The 22,523-nt window shown below is 37.5% G+C and overlaps 1 protein-coding gene across 3 annotated transcripts in view; it reads right to left on the bottom strand.

Moving 5' to 3' along the window:
• Positions 1–14,773: 14,773 nt before the first annotated feature.
• Positions 14,774–22,523, bottom strand: part of LOC114645957 (UPF0606 protein KIAA1549L-like) — a 333,503-nt gene continuing 325,753 nt past the window's right edge. For all 3 annotated transcript variants that reach the window (XM_028793895.2, XM_028793894.2, XM_051923802.1), the window contains 2 exons: positions 21,124–21,652; positions 14,774–15,375 (listed from right to left, as the gene is read on the bottom strand). In XM_028793895.2, the coding sequence (XP_028649728.2) occupies positions 21,371–21,652 (282 nt within the window). In that variant the 3' untranslated portion in view covers positions 14,774–15,375; positions 21,124–21,370. The remainder of the gene's footprint in view (positions 15,376–21,123; positions 21,653–22,523) is intronic.

The raw sequence follows: 22,523 nt of genomic DNA, 5'->3' as shown, positions 1-22,523 counted from the left end.
ATAATTATATATATATATATATATATATATATATATATATATATATATATATATATATATATATATATATGGGGTGCTGTGTGTAGAATTCTGAGGAAAAAAATGAATTTAATCCATTTTGGAATAAGGCTGTAACATAACAAAATGTGGAGAAGTGATGCACTGTGAATACTGGATGCACTGTATATGCAGCTGGAGATCCACAAAGGGAGAAAATGAATCACGTATCATAAAGTAGTTTTTATTCCTGAGCTTTCAGTCCCTACCAGGGGTCTTCATCACAGGATAATGCTTAGACTTACAAGAATCAAAGGCAATATATAGCAAAAAAATATGAAGGGTGGGGGGGGGGCTAAGTCAGTGTGAAAGGTAATTGGTTGTAAAGATTTTATTTTATTTTATTTATTATGAACATGTTCTTCTTAGGGCGGCACGGTGGCGCAGTGGGTAGCGCTGCTGCCTCGCATTTGGGGGACCTGGGGACCTGGGTTTGCTTCCCAGGTCCTCCCTGCGTGGAGTTTGCATGTTCTCCCCGTGTCTGCGTGGGTTTCCTCCCACAGTCCAAAGACATGCAGGCTAGGTGGTTTGGCGATTCTAAATTGTGTGCTTGGTGTTTGTGTGTGTCCTGCGGTCGGTTGGCACCCTGCCCAGGATTGGTTCTTGCCCTGTGTTGGCTGGGTTTGGCTCCTGCAGACCCCCGTGACCCTGTGTTCGGCTTCAGCGGGTTGGACAATGGATGGATGTTCTTCTTAAGTTTGCATATGCTGGATTTATGTCCAAATGTCTGTTGATGGTGTTCTCATTTGATAGCCAAGATTCCTGAAAGCTCAGGAATAAAAACTACTTTATGATACGTGATTCATTTTCTCCCTTTGTGGATCTCCAGCTGCAAATATGCAAACCGTATCACAGACCTTCTCTTCCATATATATATATATATATATATATATATATATATATATATATTTATATCATGTTAATGTTATTAATGTATTAGTTTGTACGTTTAATAATGTTGAGACAAAATAACAAAGAGCTCAAGGATGTAATATATAATTCAAAAATTCATCCAGCTGGTAATTGTCTAATTCAATTCATCCATGCAAATTTCACACATGGCCAGAATGGCAGCATGCTTCAACAACTAAAAAGCATTATTATATCGATCCATCTGTCTTCTCAACCCTCTTATCTTGGGCAGGGTTGCAGGAGCCTGTGCTACCAATCACCTGGCACAAGGCAGGAACAACTCCCAGTCAGCCCACTGTAGGGGGAATACAAACACACAGATGAGGGCCAAGTTTTGTGCCACCAACTCATCTAACCTGTATGTCTTTGGACTATGGGAGGAAACCAGAACACACAGAGGAAAGCCAAGCAGACATGGGGAGAACGTGCAAACTCTGTGCAGGGAGCAGGGGGACGTGATCCTCAGTCTTCTCAAAGTGATGAAGCAGCACTACCACTGTGACACCCTGTGTGTAATTTGTTATTGAAACTAAAGCCAAAGACAAATATCCAATTCAGTCGATCTAAACCTACTTTTTCATATCTGTGTTACCTGTTGTGATATGTGTGTTGGGTATATTGGTGTCTCTAAATGTGCTTTGTACTGCTGGGTATAGACATGCATAACTATGTCCCGTGTTCAACTCATATCTCAGTGCAGGAATCGTTTCTATCTAGTTAGCAGGTTTATGCACTCTTATGTGGTGTATTTCTTTCCTGTGCTCTATTGAAAAATTGTTTATTTATTATATTACAATTATTTGCTTGTTTACTTATTTACCCTTTCTTATTTTCTTACAGATCAAGTAAATCCATACATTCCTCCATTTACTCTTACTCTTACCTCTTAATGCAATTTCAGGGTTGCAGGAAGCCTGAGGCTTCACTGGCTGGCATCATCAGGCACTAGGCATGAACCAACTCAGCATGGCATACCAGACTATAGCAAGGTGACATGCCAAATTCACTTTGATTTATTTGCGAACAGCACCTTTCACAGAGTACATGCTTGAAGTACTCATGTAAGTTTACAGTTGTAACAGAAATAGTTGAACTATAACTGAACACATACATTTGGCTAAACCTTCTGTTTAAACAGAGCAATTTTAGTTTCATTAATATCAACAAATAATTACAAAATTTGTTGTTTAGCACCCTATGCAATTTGATTCCTGTCTATAGCATGATGCTGCTGGGATGAGCTCCAGCCCCTGTTCTCCCCATGTTTATGAACATTTTACTCTGGACACCCTGTTTTTCTTCACACTTTCCTAAAGTTATGCATTGAAGGTAGACTGGCAAGTGTAAATTAATCCAGTGCAAGTGCAAGGGTGTGCACCCCCTGAGATGAAGTGATTCCCAGTCCAGGACTGATTTCTGTTGCTGGGATGACCACATGATTCCAATGACACTGAGCTGGATTAAGCACGTTTGACAATTATATATTATCATAACTAGAGATGGCCAGCTCATTCAAACACGGTTCAATTACTTAAGTGATGAAGCAATTTTCTCTGAGAATTTTTTCTGAGAAAAATAATGTGCCATGAGAAACGTCTGAGGTTAATAATGCTAATAAAAGCCATATTCTGGAAACTCTCCCACTGTTCCAATCACAACTCAGAGATGGTTAGATTGATGCACTGTTCTCTTGACTTTTTTTTTTGCAAAGTTGACTGAAATTTGAAATTGATTGAAGTGTCAGTGGTTTTCAACAAAAAAGAAATACAGTATCAATCTCTGATTAGAAATAGAATGTTCTAGAATGAGTAAGTACATGGTATGAGTGGGGTATCCAGATGCTAAATGTTTGTAATGTGCAAGAAAATCAGCAGGATAGCATTGGGCATTGTTAAATTATACAGAAAAATGGGAATGAGAGAGAGACACATTGGCAGCAAGCAAAGTCCTGCATATACCAACCTGGAAGCACAGGAGACACTAGGTGTATTAGGTCCTATATGTGTGCAATGCACTCTGAAAGGGCAAATGGCAGAGATACTGTTGTTAAAGAATAATTGACGCCGAATGAAAGAACAGTGTTCATGGATGTTTGGCCTGGGACAAAGTTTGACGTCAGGAAACACACTTTAGTGAGGAGACACCACCTGGGTCTTAGAGGGCAGCTATCCTCCTAAGGCAATGTGTGGATCCATGCTGTTACTCTAACAGATTAGGTAGGCATGGGGCTTCCTAGGAGGCCTATCCCTGTAAAGACACTTAGGCCTGGTAGATGAAGTTGTAGGTTGATTTCACTCAACTGGCAGAAGGAATAGAAGGCAGGTATTAAGAGAGATAAAGACAAGAAGGGAGAAAGGGAGGGCTATAATGTGGTACTGTGGTTGGGTAAGGGCAATCCACCACACCAGGGAAACATGAACTCTAGACCTATTGAGGAAGTCCTATAGGGCTAGCCGACTTGCGTTTCTCTTATAGTTATTTGTTCTTTGGTGAAGAAGGTTTATGTATCCTTACCTGTAGGATTATTCGTTTCAAAAAAGTTTTCATATGTTAGTTTTCATTTTTCACCTGTCATAGTGCTTTGGTTTTGGAATCAAATCACAAAAGCCACCTGCTATGAACATTTTACCTCATCTCTGTGGTTTCATAGTATTCGTGAATTGTAATCATTTCTTTCTTTTGTGTAATGTTTTTGTTACTTAAATTTAACACATGAGGTAGATAAGCTCTTTTCAGTCAGGTTTTTTCACTGCTCCAAAACCTCACTTTATAAGTTTTGTTGAAAGTTCATTTACTCAGACAGCCCAGCTCAACAGATATCTTTACAAAAGTTTTGTGTTCACTGGCCTTCCATCCATTTTGATATTCAAATCAAGGCTGAAGACTTGAGTTCTTTGGTTATGTTTCAAGAAGTGTTCTTACAGGGTTAACTCACTGAGAGACACTCAACTTTCCTTTACTGTTTTGTGTCTTCTATGGATTCATTGATTCCATTGTTTCCACAATATGTTCATTTTTTGATGGCAGCTGCTTTTAATGTTCCTCTGGCCTATGCATTAGGCATATGCATTAACTTTATTCTAGTCAAGAGTCTATCAGTTCCATACCTGAATGTAATATTGTTTGTTCTATACATTTCTTTGTGATGAACACTGTTTTTGATGTGAATTATAGAGTGATTGGAATGATTGGTAATGGCTCCCCATCCATGACCAGTTCCTGTGTTTTACTCTGTGCTGCTAGATTAGGACGGATCGACACATACTGAGTTACAATAATAATAATAATAATAATAATAATAATACACAGAGGGACCTTGAAATTGAGATCAACAAGATGTAGAATATCATGACAAGAATGGTGCATAGTGGTAGTGCTAGGAACACTCAAGGAAGGTTTCAACAATTACCTTTGAATGCTCCTAGGCCATCCATCAGCTACTAAAGTGTGGAAGATTGTATTAATAATAATAATAATAATAATAATAATAATAAACACATATAAATTAAAATACTTTTCAGAAATCTAAATATCTATAATAATATAATATATGCTGTCCTTAGCAGGGCGGCACGGTGGCACAGTGGGTAGCACTGCTGCCTCGCAGTTGGGAGTTCTGGGGACCTGGGTTCGCTTCCCGGTTCCTCCCTGCGTGGAGTTTGCATGTTCTCCCCGGGCGCTCCGGTTTCCTCCCACAGTCCAAAGACATGCTGGTTAGGTGGATTGGCAATTCTAAATTGGCCCTAGTGTGTGCTTGGTGTGTGGGTGTGTTTGTGTGTGTCCTGCGGTGGGTTGGCACCCTGCCCGGGATTGGTTCCTGCCTTGTGCCCCATGTTGGCTGGGATTGGCTCCAGCAGACCCCCGTGACCCTGTGTTTGGATTCAGCGGGTTGGAAAATGGATGGATGGATGGATGTCCTTAGCAGCAATAGGCATAAGACAGGGCAGAGACAGGCTGTGAATACATTGCAGGGACAATCAGAGCACATTCCAGCACAAGGATGACCCACAATTAATATGTCATCCTACTTAACCACAAGTCTTTGGAGATGTAGAATGAAAATCGTAACAGACAAGAAGGAGAATGTGCAAACTCATTTTACTCACTTGCCATCATGCCCCTCTATATATTTTTTTTGAGTAACATAACACGTTTGATCCAATTCAATGAGCAGATTATCCCAGCAGCATCAGGTGCAGCTTTTTAATATGTAGCATAACTGAAATCCTGTAGATGGCAGCAAAGGCCACAGTGTAAAAACTAAAGTGCAGACATTCCGGCACGCCAGCAGCTGTAAATTAGGCATTGAAAGTAGCGCCAACTGGTTTATTTAATGCAAACGTTTTTACTGATGTAAATAAACGTGAGTAGCCTGTTACTGTGGAATTGAAGTTGGTTTCTTCGGTGCGCTCCTTAAAGATCATTTTTGCATCTTAATTTTTTTGTTATTCTTCGTTTCTCGACCATCTTTAAAACACTACTTAATTCGCTGAAACAGGTGCATATGTATTCTTGACACTTGGAAAATGTAAAAAAAAAGTCAAAATCCGGCAGCTTCTGAAACTTCCTTTTCAACACAATTCTCCCTCGTTCTATGTTGTTTAACCAGATGAATGCTGATATATGCGATATAAAAATGAATGTGGCAGCTACCATCTGGCACGGATGAGGGTTGGGGAGGTAGGAATAGCACCAGGGTGGCCGATCTCTGCGATTTTAATAAACGGTGCCGGTGTTCTTGTGAGATGTGTATTCGTAAGGACAAGAAGTGTTAAGCATAGACATAGAATTACTAGACGCCGCATGACCAGCAGCATCGTACGTCAACGTCGCCGCCATATTGCGAGTGGCACTGCCGTGGAGTGAAGTAATGGATAAAGATGCCTCACGCCTGTGCTGCTTGGGATTGTACAAACCGCTGTACGCTCTAAACCAGATCACAGGGATTACATTTCACAGGTAAAGCTGAGCAATTGTTTTGGTTATATTTGGCCATTAGAAAATCCCGTTTTATAATCTTAACTTTAGCTATGCCAGGCTAAAATAGCAAAGCTATGCATTTATGTGCTCAAGTGAGCCTCCAAACAACGTTTTGGCTAAACGTAGGCTATTTAGTCACTAACTATGTAGATTGTTGTTAGCTGTTAACATTTCTCAAACTTTGAAAGTTTCCCAAAGAAATCCACCTCAGGAAGCAATGGGAGGTAGCCCTTAGACGAGATTTTGAGAAAGCTGTCCTGTGATGTGTACTGTGCTAGTTTGATAACAGATGCTGTATGGGCATCATATGATCAAAGCTACCACTTGCTCACATTAAAAAAACAAAGGAAGTTTGATGATTCCTTCTGATCCCGTTTGATGATTGACTGAGGGTACAGTCAAGGTGGTCAAAGTAGCTGAGCGTGTTATCCGACAGTCGACATTAGGGCAAACTGTCAGTGTATCTTTGATAAATCAGTTTGTTCGGGCTGAGATTGGTTCAGATGATGGGTTTGGTGAAACACAGTTTGAAATTAACAACCATCATTGTATGCTCATGTCTTTAGTTGTGTCTGTCTTCCACAAACTAAGGCTACACCATATTGTCAGACTGAATACTCTCAAATTACAGAGTGGCAACACTGTAAAAAAGCTATGTAAGACAGTTCTGTTTCATGGATTTTAGATCCTATCCTGTATATATTTAAGTAACCACATTGTGTGTGTGTGTGTGCGCGTGTGTGTGTGTGTGAGAGAGAGAGAGATTGAGAGAGGAATGCATGAAATGTTTTCAGAAATTATTAAGCCAATTTGTATACAATAAAATTGTTTATTTTTGTCATGGAGTGTATCATTTCATTGTTAAAAGAAAGACAAACAAAGATAACTGGCAGTAACAGTGCAAAATTCACAATTGGTATGCCAGTTTGAAAAGATAAGTTTTTAAGGTAGTTTTAAAATGTGTTATTGAATCGAGCTGACGTATATGAGAGGGAAGAGAGTTCCAAAGTTGAGGAGCACTATGAGAGACGCTCAAGCTCCCACAGAACAGAGTTTGATGTGCGGTACAGAAAGTCGAGCTGCAGATGAGGACCTGAGTGAGCGAGAGGGAGTGTAAGTCTGTTGGAGATCAGTGAGGTAGAGGGGAGCTTTAAATGTTAAGAGCGGTATTTTGTATTGTATTCTGTAGTGAACAGGAAGCCAGTGGAGTTGAGAGAGAATAGGTGTAATATGTTCAGTGGATTTAGAACAGCAGGTTATTATCCTGGCAGCAGAATTTTGAAGAAGTTGTGTGGGATGCCAGATAGAATAGCATTACAGTAATCTATACGTGAGGTGACTTGAGCATTAACCAATACTTCAGTACTGTGTTGCATAAGAACAGGACAAAGTCTAGAAATGTTTCGGAGATGGAAGAAGGCAGTCTGAGAAATGTTACTTATATGGGAGGAATTATTTAATAATTATAATAATTATTATTATTTAATAATTGTCATTATTAGTGTATAAATGGATATAAATAATTGCATTTAAACGATTTGCCAAAATCTGTTATATGTAAACGATACTGTTTTAAACGTTATTGTTTTTTCATCAGAAAACCCAGTTTCTACGTTTACCTGTATTAGTTTAAATGGCACTTTTGCCACTCGCAATAGGGCGGATGCGCTGACGTATCATGTCGACCGGGCAACACAGTGAATGCGGTGTCTATCTATATATGTCTATGGTGTTAAGAAGACAGCAGTTTCCATTGGAATTGTGGGGCACATTTATCTTCACGCAGGCGCATTAAGGCTGGGGTGTAGCCGTGGTCAGGTTGAAGGTTTTCTGCTCTTTTGTTGCTTTGTCAGACAGGGTGCCTGAGCTTTACATGCTGCAGCATTCATTCTGGCGAATATTTCAGCTTCTGAAGACAAGCTAACATGACGGGCGATGCCTAACAGGACAATATTACAGCATTGCTGCAGAGCCTCCTAAACGTGTTCAGTTAGTGTGACTTCAGGGGAGGCAAGTGAGGCTTGTCATCATGAAAAGTAAAAAAATAAATGTGTCCACTGGACTGTACAATAAAATTGTTTCTGTATGATGCTAATAATTTTGATAATTTTTATAGTTAAAATCGCTGAATTTGCACTTTTCCTGTTAAAATACAGGCGAGAAGCTCGAGGTGCGGTAGCGATTAGCCGAGCCTTACCCCGGACTGCGTTCTCCCTCACACACTAGGTTGATAGCATGCAATTGGCACGTGCCTGTTGCTGTCTCTCTGTATGTCGCCAGTATAATGTTTGCAGACACGTTTATTATACACCCTGACTTTCCACAGTTTGGCTAATATCTTTAATAAATGCGTGTGACATATTTAGTGTTGCTTATCAGACATAAAACCGCAGTGAAAAGACACAAGGTGAGGCAGACAGTACCGTGCCGCACTGAAGGGGGCGCATGTGAACCCAACAGGTGCTTGTTGCTGCTGTTCTTCTATGCAGAGGCTCTTGGCGCCAATAAGTTAGCGATATCAGAAAGTCAAGTGCACTGCAGTGGTACGTTTATTTTTTATTTTTTGTTTCGACTGACTGCCAAAATGGAAGATTAAGACTTAAAACTAAAGAAAAATAAGGAGGACAGTCTAATAATTTAAACTGGGGTAGGTCAGTCTAATAATTTAAACTCCAAAAATTAAGCAACTTGGGTGCCTCCCCCACGGAGCCCAACACTAGAATGGGTAGGAACTGCCATCCGTTTAGTACACAAGTACCAAATATTCTTTTGTTTTTCTTGTTATCCTTTTGTTGAACAGTATGTATGAAAATTGATTAAAGCATCAGAATTAAAAGCTTTTAAAAACAACTAAATATTTCAAAATTGAAATCTGTTTTTGTACACCACTCTGTACTTTCATTTGCATTGATTGAGTATGAATTGTGGAACTGTAACGGCAAATTTAGAACACATGGAGGGTGCAGAGCAAATGCGCTCTCTCCGCTCTTTCTTGACGCTATAAATGTAATGTTCTTTCCTAGCCAAATATGTACCTTAACTATGTGTGTGTAAAGAATGCTGATGAGATATGAAGCATAACCAGTAGTCAAAGTGCATGCTGCCAGTTGAATAGTGAATAAGCTACTCTTTTGGGTTCATATATTTGTAAATCTGACTCTGAAGGAGTCAGTGCCTCACCAGCCATGAACCTTACCGCACGTCACTTTTCTGATTACGGATCTGTTAGTGGATTGGCGTTTATGCAGCACTGCTTCCATAAAAGATACACATTACAACAACTTTTCATTAATGGTGCCCATAGTGTATATTACAGTATAAATATGTCTAAATTGTAAAGTCTTCAGAGATACATAAAAGCTACATGAGAGACAGAGCGTTTAACTACTCATAGTCTACCGGTAGCATACCAATTATAATTGTTAATAGTCATTAGCACAAATATACAAGTGTGGCAATCATTTTGGACTGTTACTGACTCCCTGTTCTCAGTTCTACAGTGCCATTTTATATCACTACCACATTGTCAAACTGCTATACCTGTCCATAGACAGTACAGTAATGAACACCAGAAATATTAAGTACTTTGGAATCCAACAGAATTCAGACTGTTACTCTTAAACTTAACAACATATACTCATAATATTGCGGAATGTGAAACAGAGGTAAGGAACTCAATTGGATACTGAGACTAAGAGTCTCTTTAGAAAATAATGGTGATCTAGGGGCTGGTGGAACTAGCTGCCACTTGTAACAATTTTATAATAACAGTAAATCATTATTTGTCTGCTTTATTGTCCATCAAGTTCAAACTTTAAAATATGCATTTATAATATATATGTTGAAAGAAAAATAAAGAACTGAAATTATGACCCAAAATACACTAGTGGAATTTGAAAATTAACATCCTATAGGCATCACACCACGAAAGTGAGATTCAGGTTGGAGAATCACCTAAGCGTGTTAAAAACATGTCCACACACACACACACACACACACATACGAGCAAGGTGATATGGCATGATTTATTCGCAACCTGGTGTCATGTATTACAACATACTTGCTATAAAGCCGGGATGTGTCCTCCCTGTGTTACAATACAAGCCTTCAATCTGGCATGTAAGTAATCATAAATATGATGAATGTTTTCCAGTGAGTGGAATGTCACTTAATGCCTTTTTTGACCTGGTCAGGGTTCGTCACTAATGGCAGGATGCAGGAGACATGCTGATCAGTCCAGCCCCATTCATGCTTGACCAGGGAGAGATCTGGTTGATGAACATCCTCTGAAGTACATTGAGTTGCAAGGATAAAATGCTGGTGGCCTTTGTCTTGCTGAAAGAATCACATCTCCTATTTCATGCAGGAATGGGATCAAGACTGGCTGGGTTATGTCATTGATGTAGGCAGCACTGGTCAATGTCCCCTCCATTAACACCAGACATTGGCCCTCTGTGCTGCAAGTTGTACAGTACACATGATGGACATTGCAGCTCCCCAGGTCTCAGTTAGACACATACATAATCATCACTCCCATGCTGAATCTGTTTTCATTACTGAAGACAACACACTGCCATTCCACCTTCCAATCAGAACATTTCATGTACCAATGCAGGCATGGCAATGAGGACTTGGTGGCACTTGTACAATGGGGATCCATAAATGTAGTCTATGGTCTTGTTGTCTATTTATTTATTTTGGCTGTACAAAGCTATGACTGAAGCTTAAAAAACCATCCTCTTCTCATCATCATCAGCACTGATGCACTGTGGACATCTTCGGTCTAATTCATTCCACAATGTAACAAGAGTACCATCCTAGTTTGTGACCCTGCTCAAGCTCATTTAATTGACAACATTGCCTGTCCTTTATATTTATCATAATGTTTTATATTATTTTGAAATTGATTTCTTTTGGGGGTTCTTTTTTCCACTAGTTTATAATGAATGCTGCAAGTGAGTAGCTGTATATCCATAGTGATTTTTCTGAAGACAGGCTTGTGGGAGGTCAGAGCAAGGTGATAAGATGCTTGTCTGTAAGTATTTTGTGATTTTGATTAATAATGAGATTAATCATCAAAAATCTTAACTAACAAATGTATGTAGATTCAAACATGATCAAAATGTAAGTGGAAAGTCTGTGGCAATTAGTCTACCACTGCACAGGCTAAAAAGTGTACAGTTTCTTGTCATTCAAAATGCCTTTGATAATGTTCTTGTTTTGTAAGTAAATCATCTTCAGCTGAAAAGATGCCTCGTTGATACTGAGCCATACACTCTTGGCATCAGCAGGGTATGTGGCAGTGGTAGCAACCATGGAGTGGCTTTCTACAAATAAGAACACTTGACTTGTAAGACTTGTCTAGAAATTCTTGATGAGACTGATAAGCAATGTTTCTGATGTCTCTGCAGTGTGGGAAAGTGTACCAATCTTAATCAGAGAGAGGTCCAAGTGTGCACAAAATGCAGTCACTTGTACCATGTACCAACAGTTGCAGACTGAGATTGTTTAGTTGTCTAGTGATACATAAAATATGCAGCATGTGCCATCACATCTGGATCTGTCATGAGAGAAGAAAGCTTTTATGCATTAGCAGTCATCTGTCTTTATAGCAATTATGTTAATTGTTTTAAAAGTGCAAAGAATTGCTCTAAACCTGGCTCCTGGGCACAACCATATACATCATTGTGGTTAAGAAGGTCGGAATATTCAGGTCCACTGTCTTTTAGCAGTGTTTTAAAAAGGTCAGTGCTGCAGCCTTAAAGTAGAATTGCTGTGGTTGACAACTCTGACCACTGTGTTCATCCCTTCCTTCTTCTTACTGGACAATGTTGAGCTAAATATGGTTTGGTATATTGTACATTGAAGCTACTGCTACGAAGCATGATGCACATAGTGTAAAGCCTTGGTCTTTTCCTTTCATTGACTTCCCTAATTAGTACAAAGGAGGTTGTTGTAATTAATTTGAAATAATTCTCTTCACAAATTCTTTTTACAGAAAAAAGTCATTTACCAGTTGCATTAACCATCACGGGAAAAAGGCACAACAATCACTCCCTGAACAAGTTACCATCAAACTACCCTACAAACAGGGCAGAAGCCAAAAGACAATTGTGCTGCCTCTTTGAATTAGCAACATCATCATCAATAGGCAATAACTCTTAAAGAGTAAATATTGTGGTGCCGTGACAATTCCACTTTAAATACTTGTTACAGTAATCCCTCGCTACTTCGCGGTTCACTTTTCGCGGATTCACGACTTCGTGGGTTTTTAAATACAAGTGATTGCCCGCCTATCGCGGAAGTTATGTTCCAGACCCATCAGCAACAGGAGAAAATCCGCGATATAGAAAGACCATATAAATAAACATTTTTATAGTTTAAGCCTTAAAATACCCATCCCACATGCTTTAAACACATGTAAACTTATAAAACACACTTTGTTAACACATATGATATGTGGATGTCGGGCTAAGGATATGAGTAACATCTCACTATTATAAAACATTTTAACTTCACGCAAGACAAGACAGTGAGACAGGAAAATTGGTGATGTACAGGCTTTTAAATTATTGACAGGCAGAGCGACAAGCAGCACAAAGCCAGCACAAAGTCCACTTCTCCTTAGCGTTCATTCAGCTCCCCACCCCCTTGACAATGCGAAGTGGCAGGAGCGTACTGCGCCTCCGGGGAGGGGGGTTTGAGCAAACGTGTGTTCAGCCCTCACACACCCCCACTCCTCCTCCTCCTTCCGAACATGCAGAGCGACAAGCAGGCATTTTGGCAGAAGCAGCACAAAGTCCATTTCTGCTCAGCGTGAGTTCAGCTGCCCCCCTTCACAAAGCGAGTGCAGACACATCGACGTCTGATCGCTGCGTGCAGTGTGCAGTGTTGGTCTGCGGTGTTTAAGAATGTAGAAAGTGTTTAAGAGCATAGGAAGTGTTTACAAGAGTGTGGGAAAGGTTAACAAGAGAGTGAGAAAGGTTTATAAGAGTGTGGGAAGGGTTTATAAAGCCTTAAAATATGTATAAATAATAAAATAAATATAGGTCGCTACTTCGCGGATTTTCACCTATGGGGGGGGGGGGGCTCTGGAACGTAACCCTCGCGATAGGTGAGGGATTACTGGTAATTGCACTATAGAATAGCTTGAACTCTGCCAGATGCTTGAGACAGCCACAATAAACATATTCTGCACCTTTGCAATTTGTTTAGTCACACACTATTTTCCTCTCACACGCTACAACAGACAAAAACTGGAAGTCTACACCGTAAATATTGCACACAAACCAAACTGATAAGATACATAAACACTTAAAAAGCATTATTGTATCCAGCGATACATCTTCTCAGTCCACTTATCTAGGGCAACGTTGTGGGACAGGTGTAGCCTACCCCAGCAACCATTGGGCGAAATGTAGGAACAATCTCTGGACGGGGCACCAAGCTATCACAGTGCAAACACACATAAATACACACTAGGGCCATTGTAACAACCCCAATTCATCTAACCTGCGTGCAAAGAATTGTGGTAGGAAACCCACAGAGACACAGGGAAAGACACACACATATTCACACAGGCACTGAACAGATTACAATAAGCAAGCTGCCTGAAGAAGGGGCCCAAGCTTCTCAAAAGCTTCTACAGTATATTGTAATCTGTTCAATTAGCCAATAAAAGGTGTCAATTTGCTTGACTTCTCATTGTGTCCATAATGGGTAACACTGTACAACACTCTCCTACTATAAAGTGCATTGTTTAACAGTTGTGCGCCCACAAAAGCCTTACTGTTCTAGCTACTGTACCTCCCATTTCACATGAAATGAGGCAGTAGTGTTTTCTTTTTTTGAACAGCTATTGCAGTTGTGATAATGGTCGTGGGGATTTCATATGAACTTCTCAGAGCCACAATCGAGTCTCTCGCCTATGAGCTCAATTTGAGAGAGCACTTTCAAATTTAGCATGGTTAGTTTCATAATGGTGAGTGATGTTTGCAATATTGTTAACCAAAATGGTAGTTTGTTAAATCATATACAGTGGACTAGAATTGGCATAAGTCAGTGAAATAAAAGCAGATGGAGTGTTCTACAATAGGCTTTGTATGGTATTTGATCTTAATAGCTCGACTGTACTCTTTGAAACAGTCTACTAGCCGTCTCCCTGTTTCACCACTGTAGATTGCTGGATGCTTCCTTTAAGAAATGCAGTAAATAAGATTTTTAGACTGGAAAGAGGTCTGTTGATTAATATTGAATTTACAAGAGGAACCAGATACAAGGGTATTGTTGGTGACAAATTTGCAAGTGACACCATGGCTCCTGTTACAGCTGAAAGTGCCTGGTTACGAATGTGGATTCCACCGTAAAGCAAGCTGCATACGAGATGTTTGATTAAGTTAGGTGGTCGAAGGAGATCAAGTAAAGGTTAGGAAAAAAGGCTCCTATGGAAGTATCAGTGTGCAGAATTAAGAAATTTTGTTTGATTGCTTCTGGGAGAGATAGTGTTTAGGTTGGAATAGGATGACCAGTAGGATGCGGATTTCATTATTTAGCTGCTGGCTAGTGCTGCTGCTGCTGTTCTGGAAACCTGGGTTTAACTCTGGCCCTGGTTAAGTTATTGGAGGTTTTAACAACCTCTTTTTCTTAATGTAGTTTCTCCAGGTGTTCCCAGTTTTCTTCCACATTTTCAATATGTGCAAGTTATATCTGAGAGCTGTTTAAAGGATGTGTGCTTTGTGATCCTCTAATAAAATAAGCATGCTTAGAATATTAGGGGTTACACAAATAATGCTTAAGAAGGGTATAAAGAAAAATACATTAGGAGTATTGCAAATTAACACTTTTATTGGGCCATTTGGAAATACATTTCTTAATTACACATTAAAAATATTTTTTTTCTGAAAGGAAATTACTTTCATAAATGAAATTGACAGATTTTCACAGTTTCTTTAACCATTTTTAGTTTTAAAATAGCCTTCCTTCTCAAAACGTTTGATTACTAGACTTAAACCTTTCAGAGAGAAGAGACATTGAACATACTGTTGTTTTCCTTTTGAAAGACCTAAACAGGGAACATATTGTCAGTGGGAAAAATTTAAGCTTTTGCAGAAGTAAATTTTATAGTGTAATTTTTAACTTAACACTGAGAATTAGAATGAGACTTGCAGTCATTTGCTTTAACCAACACAACTAATCAATTTGGTTAAACTAAATGCCTTATTTATGAACTGTTCATATGTACAGAAATAACTACAAATATGCATTTTTTTTCAATTGAAATGTCACGTTAATCAATTTAATTGCGTAAACCTTTGCAGTTCCCTGATGTGTATTATTTTCTAGTATTGTGATAATGGGAAGGAGCTCTTGTGGAAGTTACAACTACCTCTCTTTGACGTCAAAGGCAAATAGCCCTGCCATCAGCACCTGCAAAAAAAATCACAGGATGACACTGCAATACCAGAAATAAAAAGTAAAAATATAAAATGCTTTATATGGATCTTGCTGGGGCAATGTTTTGATTTTGAAATGTATGTATGTATTTATAAATGGATAGAGTCTACCCATGTCAAATAAACATATTTTAGAAAATGTTTCCAACTGACCATCTCCGATTTGCTTCATGATTGGTGAAAATAATGTCATTGTACAATACTATTGTGCAAAATTTTAAGCTTGTATGTTCATTACTTTCTGAGATATGGAGGCTTAAAAAGGGGGCGTGGCCCTAATTTTACTGAATAAACGAGTGCTACTAAAAAAAAAATGACAATGTTACATAATCTATAACATTTGAACCGTTAATGCTAGACATATGAAACTTTCAAGGATTGTTATTTAGTACTAGATGTCTTTAACATCTAAAATAGTTGGTTCCACAGTCACATATTTTCCAATTTACGGCTTGTTGAAAATTTTATAAAAAATGTTCTTTCATGTTTTAGAGTATCTCTGATCCTCTATATCTTTCCATGATGCCACATCAGAGCTTCCAAAGTTTGTTAGGTATTATTACTTAGGTTGTACAGTAGTTCTTCTTTAGTAACCAAGTGCCTGTCTGAAAGAAATTTTGATTTATGAGGCATTAAAAATAGAAAAAAAACATTTCACGCGTATATTTTAAACATGTATTGCCCATGTATGAGAACCATAAAAAGAATTATACCATTAGGGCTTGTTTTAATTAGTAAATGCACAAAATATGAAGTAGGTACCTTGAACAAAGCTATATGCATTAAGGTATTATGATGGATGGCAAAGTTGGGCTGACATCCCAGTTAGGATAAACCCTGTACCCTTACATTTCAGGGATGCAAGTATAGAGGATGGACAGGGGTGATGGCCTCCCGAAAGTACATGCTTCCCCGACACACTGGATTACAGCATTCCTGGGCCAGTATGCCCATTCATGTGCCTTCCAGGCATGCTAGGAATTGCAGTAACACGGGGCAGTTCTGCTGGGTTCCATGAATGCTGAAACGGAGAGCTGCTAGGGCTGTCCCTACTTACAAGGGCTTTTGCCTGACTTGGGAGTACTTCCTTCTTGACACAGGAAGTATTCTTGGGTTGGGCATAAAAGTGGCTGGTTTGGTCCACCAAGGAGTTGGACTAAGCTCACCTGGGAGGAGTGGAGGAGAATGCAAAAGAATGTACAGGAATGTTCTGTTTAAGCTGGGAAATTGGAAGAGGAAGTCTGTAAAAGGTACACTATCATTTTAAATAAAAAGCCTTTAATGGACCCAGGACAGTGTCACTCCTAGTTGTGTCTAAGCTTTAGTGCTCTGCGGAGCCCCCCACTGGCCATGACATCCAACCACACCTGACAGAAAGAGTAGACATACCAGCACCTTCAGATAGGAATCTAGTTGCTAAAGAAGTAATACCTATCAAAATGTAAAAGACTTGATGTGGTGTAGTGTAAAGATATAGAGAGCCAACAATATTCTAATGTATGAAAGAAAATTTTTATGCAACATTCAACAAGCCAGCAGATCAACCAATAGTGGATCAACTATTTTAGATATTAAAAACATCTAATTCTAATCCCTGAAAACTTCTTGCATCTAGCATTAACAGTTCTAAAGTTATGACTTATGGAACATTATCATTTTTAATAGCACTCATTTTTTAGCAAATTAGGACCACACCCCATTTAAATTTGCCAGATTTCAGAAACTAATGAAAATACAATCCTAACATTTTGTATACTAGTTATTGGGTTCAATGACATTATTTTCAGCAAGTATCGAGACCTCTGTTCATTTCATGTGGATTGACCCTCTATAAATCTCAATACCATCTTTACATTCCATAGAACCAGCATTCCCTACAATCCAGCAACTTAACTTTGCTAATGTTGCTCTTAGCAGTAGGAAATATGATTCATAAGAGTAATCCTACAAGTTCTTAGATATGTTGCCTTCATTAGTTTCACAGAATCTAAGCTGTTTCTTTGAGGTGAGATGTATACAAATTAAAAACTAAGTACTATGTGTTTTTAAATGTATTAATTCCTACCTCTGCTGTTCAATAATATATCAATGCCTTTCAAAGGAAAAATGTAAACATAATGTGATGATATGTAAGTGGTTCAATGGTACATGATGAGCGACCTTCACAAAAGTGAGCTATCTAAATATTACTTGTGTATCCTATACTTACTGACATTAAACAGAATGTGTGCACTGTTGATGTGTGTAGCCCAGGAGTCATAAGTGAGAATTAAATATTGAAATGTAAAATGTCTGCATAGAATATTAACTTCTGACTGAATGTGTTACAGTATGAGGCACCGTATCATTAAACAGGAACACAATTTTATGTAATCTTCATTGAAAGTTTGTGTGTTTTTTTAAGATTCACACAATCTTTCCATTATCAGAAATGCAAGACAGGTAAGCCAACAGATTATTTTTTCTATCCTAGAATTTGTCAAGATGCACTAATATGCATTAATTTAGTACCCATTTAGTGCTATAAAGTGGATGGAATGGCTTTTTGTTTAAACATCACTGACAGCCTGCCCGACACAACATTAAAACCTCTTGAAAGCACAATGATTCAAATTAATTTATATTTGTTAGCTTGTGCTTGAGGAAGAGAAAGAAAATTGGAAAAAACATTTAGTAAACATTAATTGTGTTCAGTTATCCAGAGTTACACATTAAATTTAGAAGTTTGTGCTATTAATTGGAATCACATGAATCAAAAATTATATAGAAGGGAGCATTAAAAATTGGAATTAAATATTGAGAAGATGAATGTTTTTTATTGGATCCATCTATTACACTCAAATCTATCTTTAAGTAGATTTTTTTTGTCATATCATTTTCTAACACAATCCAGACCAGGGTCTCGGGGGGTGCTGGAGCCTATCCCAGCTAGCATAGGGTGCGAGGCAGGAACAAACCCTGGGCACAGCACAAGTCCATCGCAGGGCGAACACACACACACATATGCACACTAGGGTCAATTTAGAGTCACATTTCACCTAACCTGCATGTCTTGGGACTCTTTGAGGAAAGCAGAGCACCTGGTGGAAACCAATGCAGACACTGGGAGAACATGCCTGCTTCACACAGGGAGGACACTGCACGTGAATCCTGGTCTCCTTACTTTGAGACAGCAGTGCTACTACCACTGTTTTTATATTTGATTATTCATTAAACAACCCATCTGTGCACTAAAACTTAGAATTGAAGGGTGCCTTAGTATAGAAAGAGTCATTATGTGGTAGACAGTGAATAAAGGCCACCAACAATAAAAGCAAACACATGACATTTAATGAAACTATTGGTCAGGTGTCAACACAAGTGAGAAGTGAATGGATCAACAGCTGCGTATATTAAGAAACGTTTAGTAAATGTGTTTATGTGCTCTACAACAACCATATTTTGTTCCATTTATTTTATGTTATATTTAATTCTGCTTGTAGTAACATGTAAATATATTTTCTCCTGGCTCTTTTTTATTTTAACCATCATTTAAATCGTTGGATACATGCTATAAATTATCAATGTTTAAAAATGAATGACAGATTTGCTTAACAAGTGATGTAGTTGGATTTGGGAAATGCTGAAAATAGCATTTTTTCTTTGTTATTAATTTTTTTATTGTGAGGAATGTTTTAAAATTTTGAAAACAGGGTTATTTACAAAATAAAGGATTTTCTATAAAAAGTACATTTCATTATTTTTAGCAATAAACAGTAATCATTTCAAAAAAATTTCCTTACATGGAGCATTCACAATCTGTATATACTTAATAATTTTACAATAAATCAAATTAAAGTGACTAATAACCCTGGCAGTTCAATTACTTAATCAAGTATGTGCTGGATATTATAACCTACAAACTGCAAACAAAATCCCCTGTACAGTGATTTTCACAACTGCATGCATTAAAGCATTCTTTTTATTTCATGCCAATTATTGTAAAATATTTTAGACATTTATTAGAATATGTGTAAGGATAATTAACTGGGGCTATAACTGAAATTTTCAAAAAGGTGGATCATTTGAAAAATTTTACTTTTAATACTTACACCTACTTCCACAAACACTACATTTTAAAATTATGCAACTGAAATGTCTGCTGATGGCAAGATGAATGTTTATCCTGACTGATGGTTAAATAAGCATTATACTGTACATTTGTCATGTTATAGCTTCTTTTTAAATCTCAAAAGCTATGGGTATTACCAAGCCACTAACAAAGCACTTAATAAAAATAAATCTCTTTTTCATTTTTTCGTTAAATATATGCTAATCTTTGTATTTAGCAAATTGTACAAATCCAGTGTAACTAATCTGTAATCCCCAAGTACTAAATCATACAGGAAATCTTCATTGAATTCTGTTCTAGTATACAGCTGATATAAGGGATCCACATATTGTGTCGTTTCTTAGAACATCCTGATTGTCAGAATGTACTCCTGTTGGCACTTCTACAGTATAGCTTAGCTTGATAGAGGTTTTTAGAAAGATATAATAAAGCAATTTACAAGCTTGTGCAGAAAACTAAAAAAAAGCTTTACATTCTTAAAAATGGAATGCAAGTCTTACTGTTCTGTAAACAGAATTAAAATGAAAATAGTAAATGAATATATGTTACTGTGGTAGCTCTTAAAGTTCATACCCACCCTTAAACTATACTCCAAATTGAAGGGAATAAAAGAAATATGCACAGGGCCAACCTCTGTACATGAGTATCTAAAATGTACAAAAATAAAGTACTGGCTAAAATGAATTCATTTTAAAAAAGATAATAAAATATAAAGTCAAACATCAGTTTAACTGGATTCTGATAAGAAACCAAACTGGTTACCAAATGCAAGCCCATTAAAACATGCAACTTTAAACGTCAATGTCAAGAAGAAACAGAGTCAGTCAAGACACAATGCAAATTTACAGTGTGATCTTGAAAAAAATTATAAAAGGGCCATGAAATTATATTGTTTCCACAAAATGTGAAATTTGAAAAGGACATCTGTAGTACAGTTTGTATTTTATGAGCCTGTTTTGATACCAGGATAATCTTCTAAAATACTCATTAAATTCATTGAGCCAGAGTTTAGTAATCACATATTTTTTTTAATTTATGAACTAAAATGTCTTAATTGCATTGATTGATTTCTTTCCAGCAATACACAGTCCTGTGATAGTAGGAAGCCAAAATGCACAGATGTTTAAGTGCACCTTTCCCTGAAGTAGAGTATTTTGGTGATATTGTTTATGAAGATGGAAATAATGTTACTTTTTAGCAATTTTCTAATTTGGTTGAATGACACAGATTCTAACTATAATATTTGGCATTTTCTTTTTTCTTTAATGCATAATAAAACTTTAAATATCAATGATGGTGATTTAGAATTTTGTATCTACTTTTTACTGTAAGAAGAAAATCTTTTCAGTTATTTGCATACAGTTAATGGGTACAATGTATATACTGTTCATATGAAAGCCCCAGAGCATGGTGGTATTTATTTTATACAGTACCTACAAGTCTATATTACATGGCATTAAAACAATAAAAGTGAGATGTATATGCCCAAAGATGTCCTTTGTTGCTAAAACATTAACATATGTTTTATTCTGTGTATTATGTAGATGACAATATTTTAAAAACAAATAATTACAGTAGATAAAATCAAATTAAAATAATGATAATTCTTACAATTTACAGATTTTCCATAGTCTTTACTTTAAAACTGTTGAAAGTCTAATATAGGAAAAAAAAATAGTTTTTGGCTGTTAATGTCATGTGTTTTAGTAAATGATAAAAGAATCAATGAACTCTCCACCAAAGTGAATCAATTTTCACAAAAGTCCAAACCATCAGGATACTACAGGCCTTTCACTGTTCTTTGTGAAACAGAGGAGTTTCCAAATTGGAAAGCTATTGCTGTTGATAATGAACGTCATTAAACTTGGAATTCAAACATATCTGTCTGTTTCTTGGCTAGTTTGGCCACTTCTTCTCTTATTGCCTTGACAAGAGCTGCTGTTGAGATGTTGGTAAGGGATGCCTCTGAAGTATCATTTTCAGTCAGACTCTGCTGGGAGGCCGCAGTGGAAGGGGTTGGCACTTGGTCCAAAGAAGGGTGTAATGCTGCTGTCTGGCTATACTGCCGTGGAATTCGAGGCGGAGTGTTCTGTTGGTACCGAGAATGAGGATAAGCTTCAACATAACCTGGGAGAGGAACCTGGAAGAAATAAAATGTAAGTTAAAACTGATTAATAATATTGTCATGAAATTTAAGTAATCATATATTGAACTTTTTGTATCAAGTTAATGCCACAGTTCTGTAGACGCAAATCTACAAAGCTAAGGTGATGAACCCATTGGAAAAATTAAAATTGTATTCTGTTAGGTTAAAAGAATATTTCAGGGTTCCAGAAGGTTTCAGTCAGTCCAGTGTTAAATGCAAGAGCTTACAGGTCTGTAGCAAAGACCAATTCCACTGCTGAAATCACCATAACAGATACAAGTCACTCCTGACACAGTCGCCCTATTGGTTTCAAACCTGTAACCCTGTGCTGTGCTCAACCTAGGTATGAAGTGAGAAAATCAGCAACTTAATCTAATAAGGTAAAAGAATATTGTACTGGATTTGGTTTAACAGTCAGCCTAAACACCCTTTAAAATACATCTCTAGGAGCCAGGCAGTTGCTTCATTGAGTCAACTACTCAAACAAATGTGAAACTACAGAATAAATTGCATAAATACATACTGAAAACAAAGTTCATAAAACACAACACACTTTGCACAAAATGACATTACACCAGGATAACAGCAAGATAAGTGTATAATAAAGTATTGTGTATAAATGGTAGGTTGCATTCACAATCTTTAAACAAACAGCTTTACACAAATATGTTTAACAGAATATTTTTAAACTTTAAAATAATATGTATGTCACATGCTAGATAAAAAGACAGCTATTTAATAACAGTAACACTGGTTCTGCAAACATTCATTACATTGACCTAACACGCCAGCTGTTCTTTACAGCAAGAATGGTCTTTTTTCCATCTTAACGTAAACATTCATTTTGATCAAAAATAATGTTCAA

This window comes from Erpetoichthys calabaricus, chromosome 2 (genome assembly GCF_900747795.2).
Source record: "Erpetoichthys calabaricus chromosome 2, fErpCal1.3, whole genome shotgun sequence".
In the NCBI taxonomy this organism is placed as follows: Eukaryota; Metazoa; Chordata; class Cladistia; order Polypteriformes; family Polypteridae; genus Erpetoichthys; species Erpetoichthys calabaricus.
This window is presented reverse-complemented; position numbering and strand designations above follow the sequence as displayed.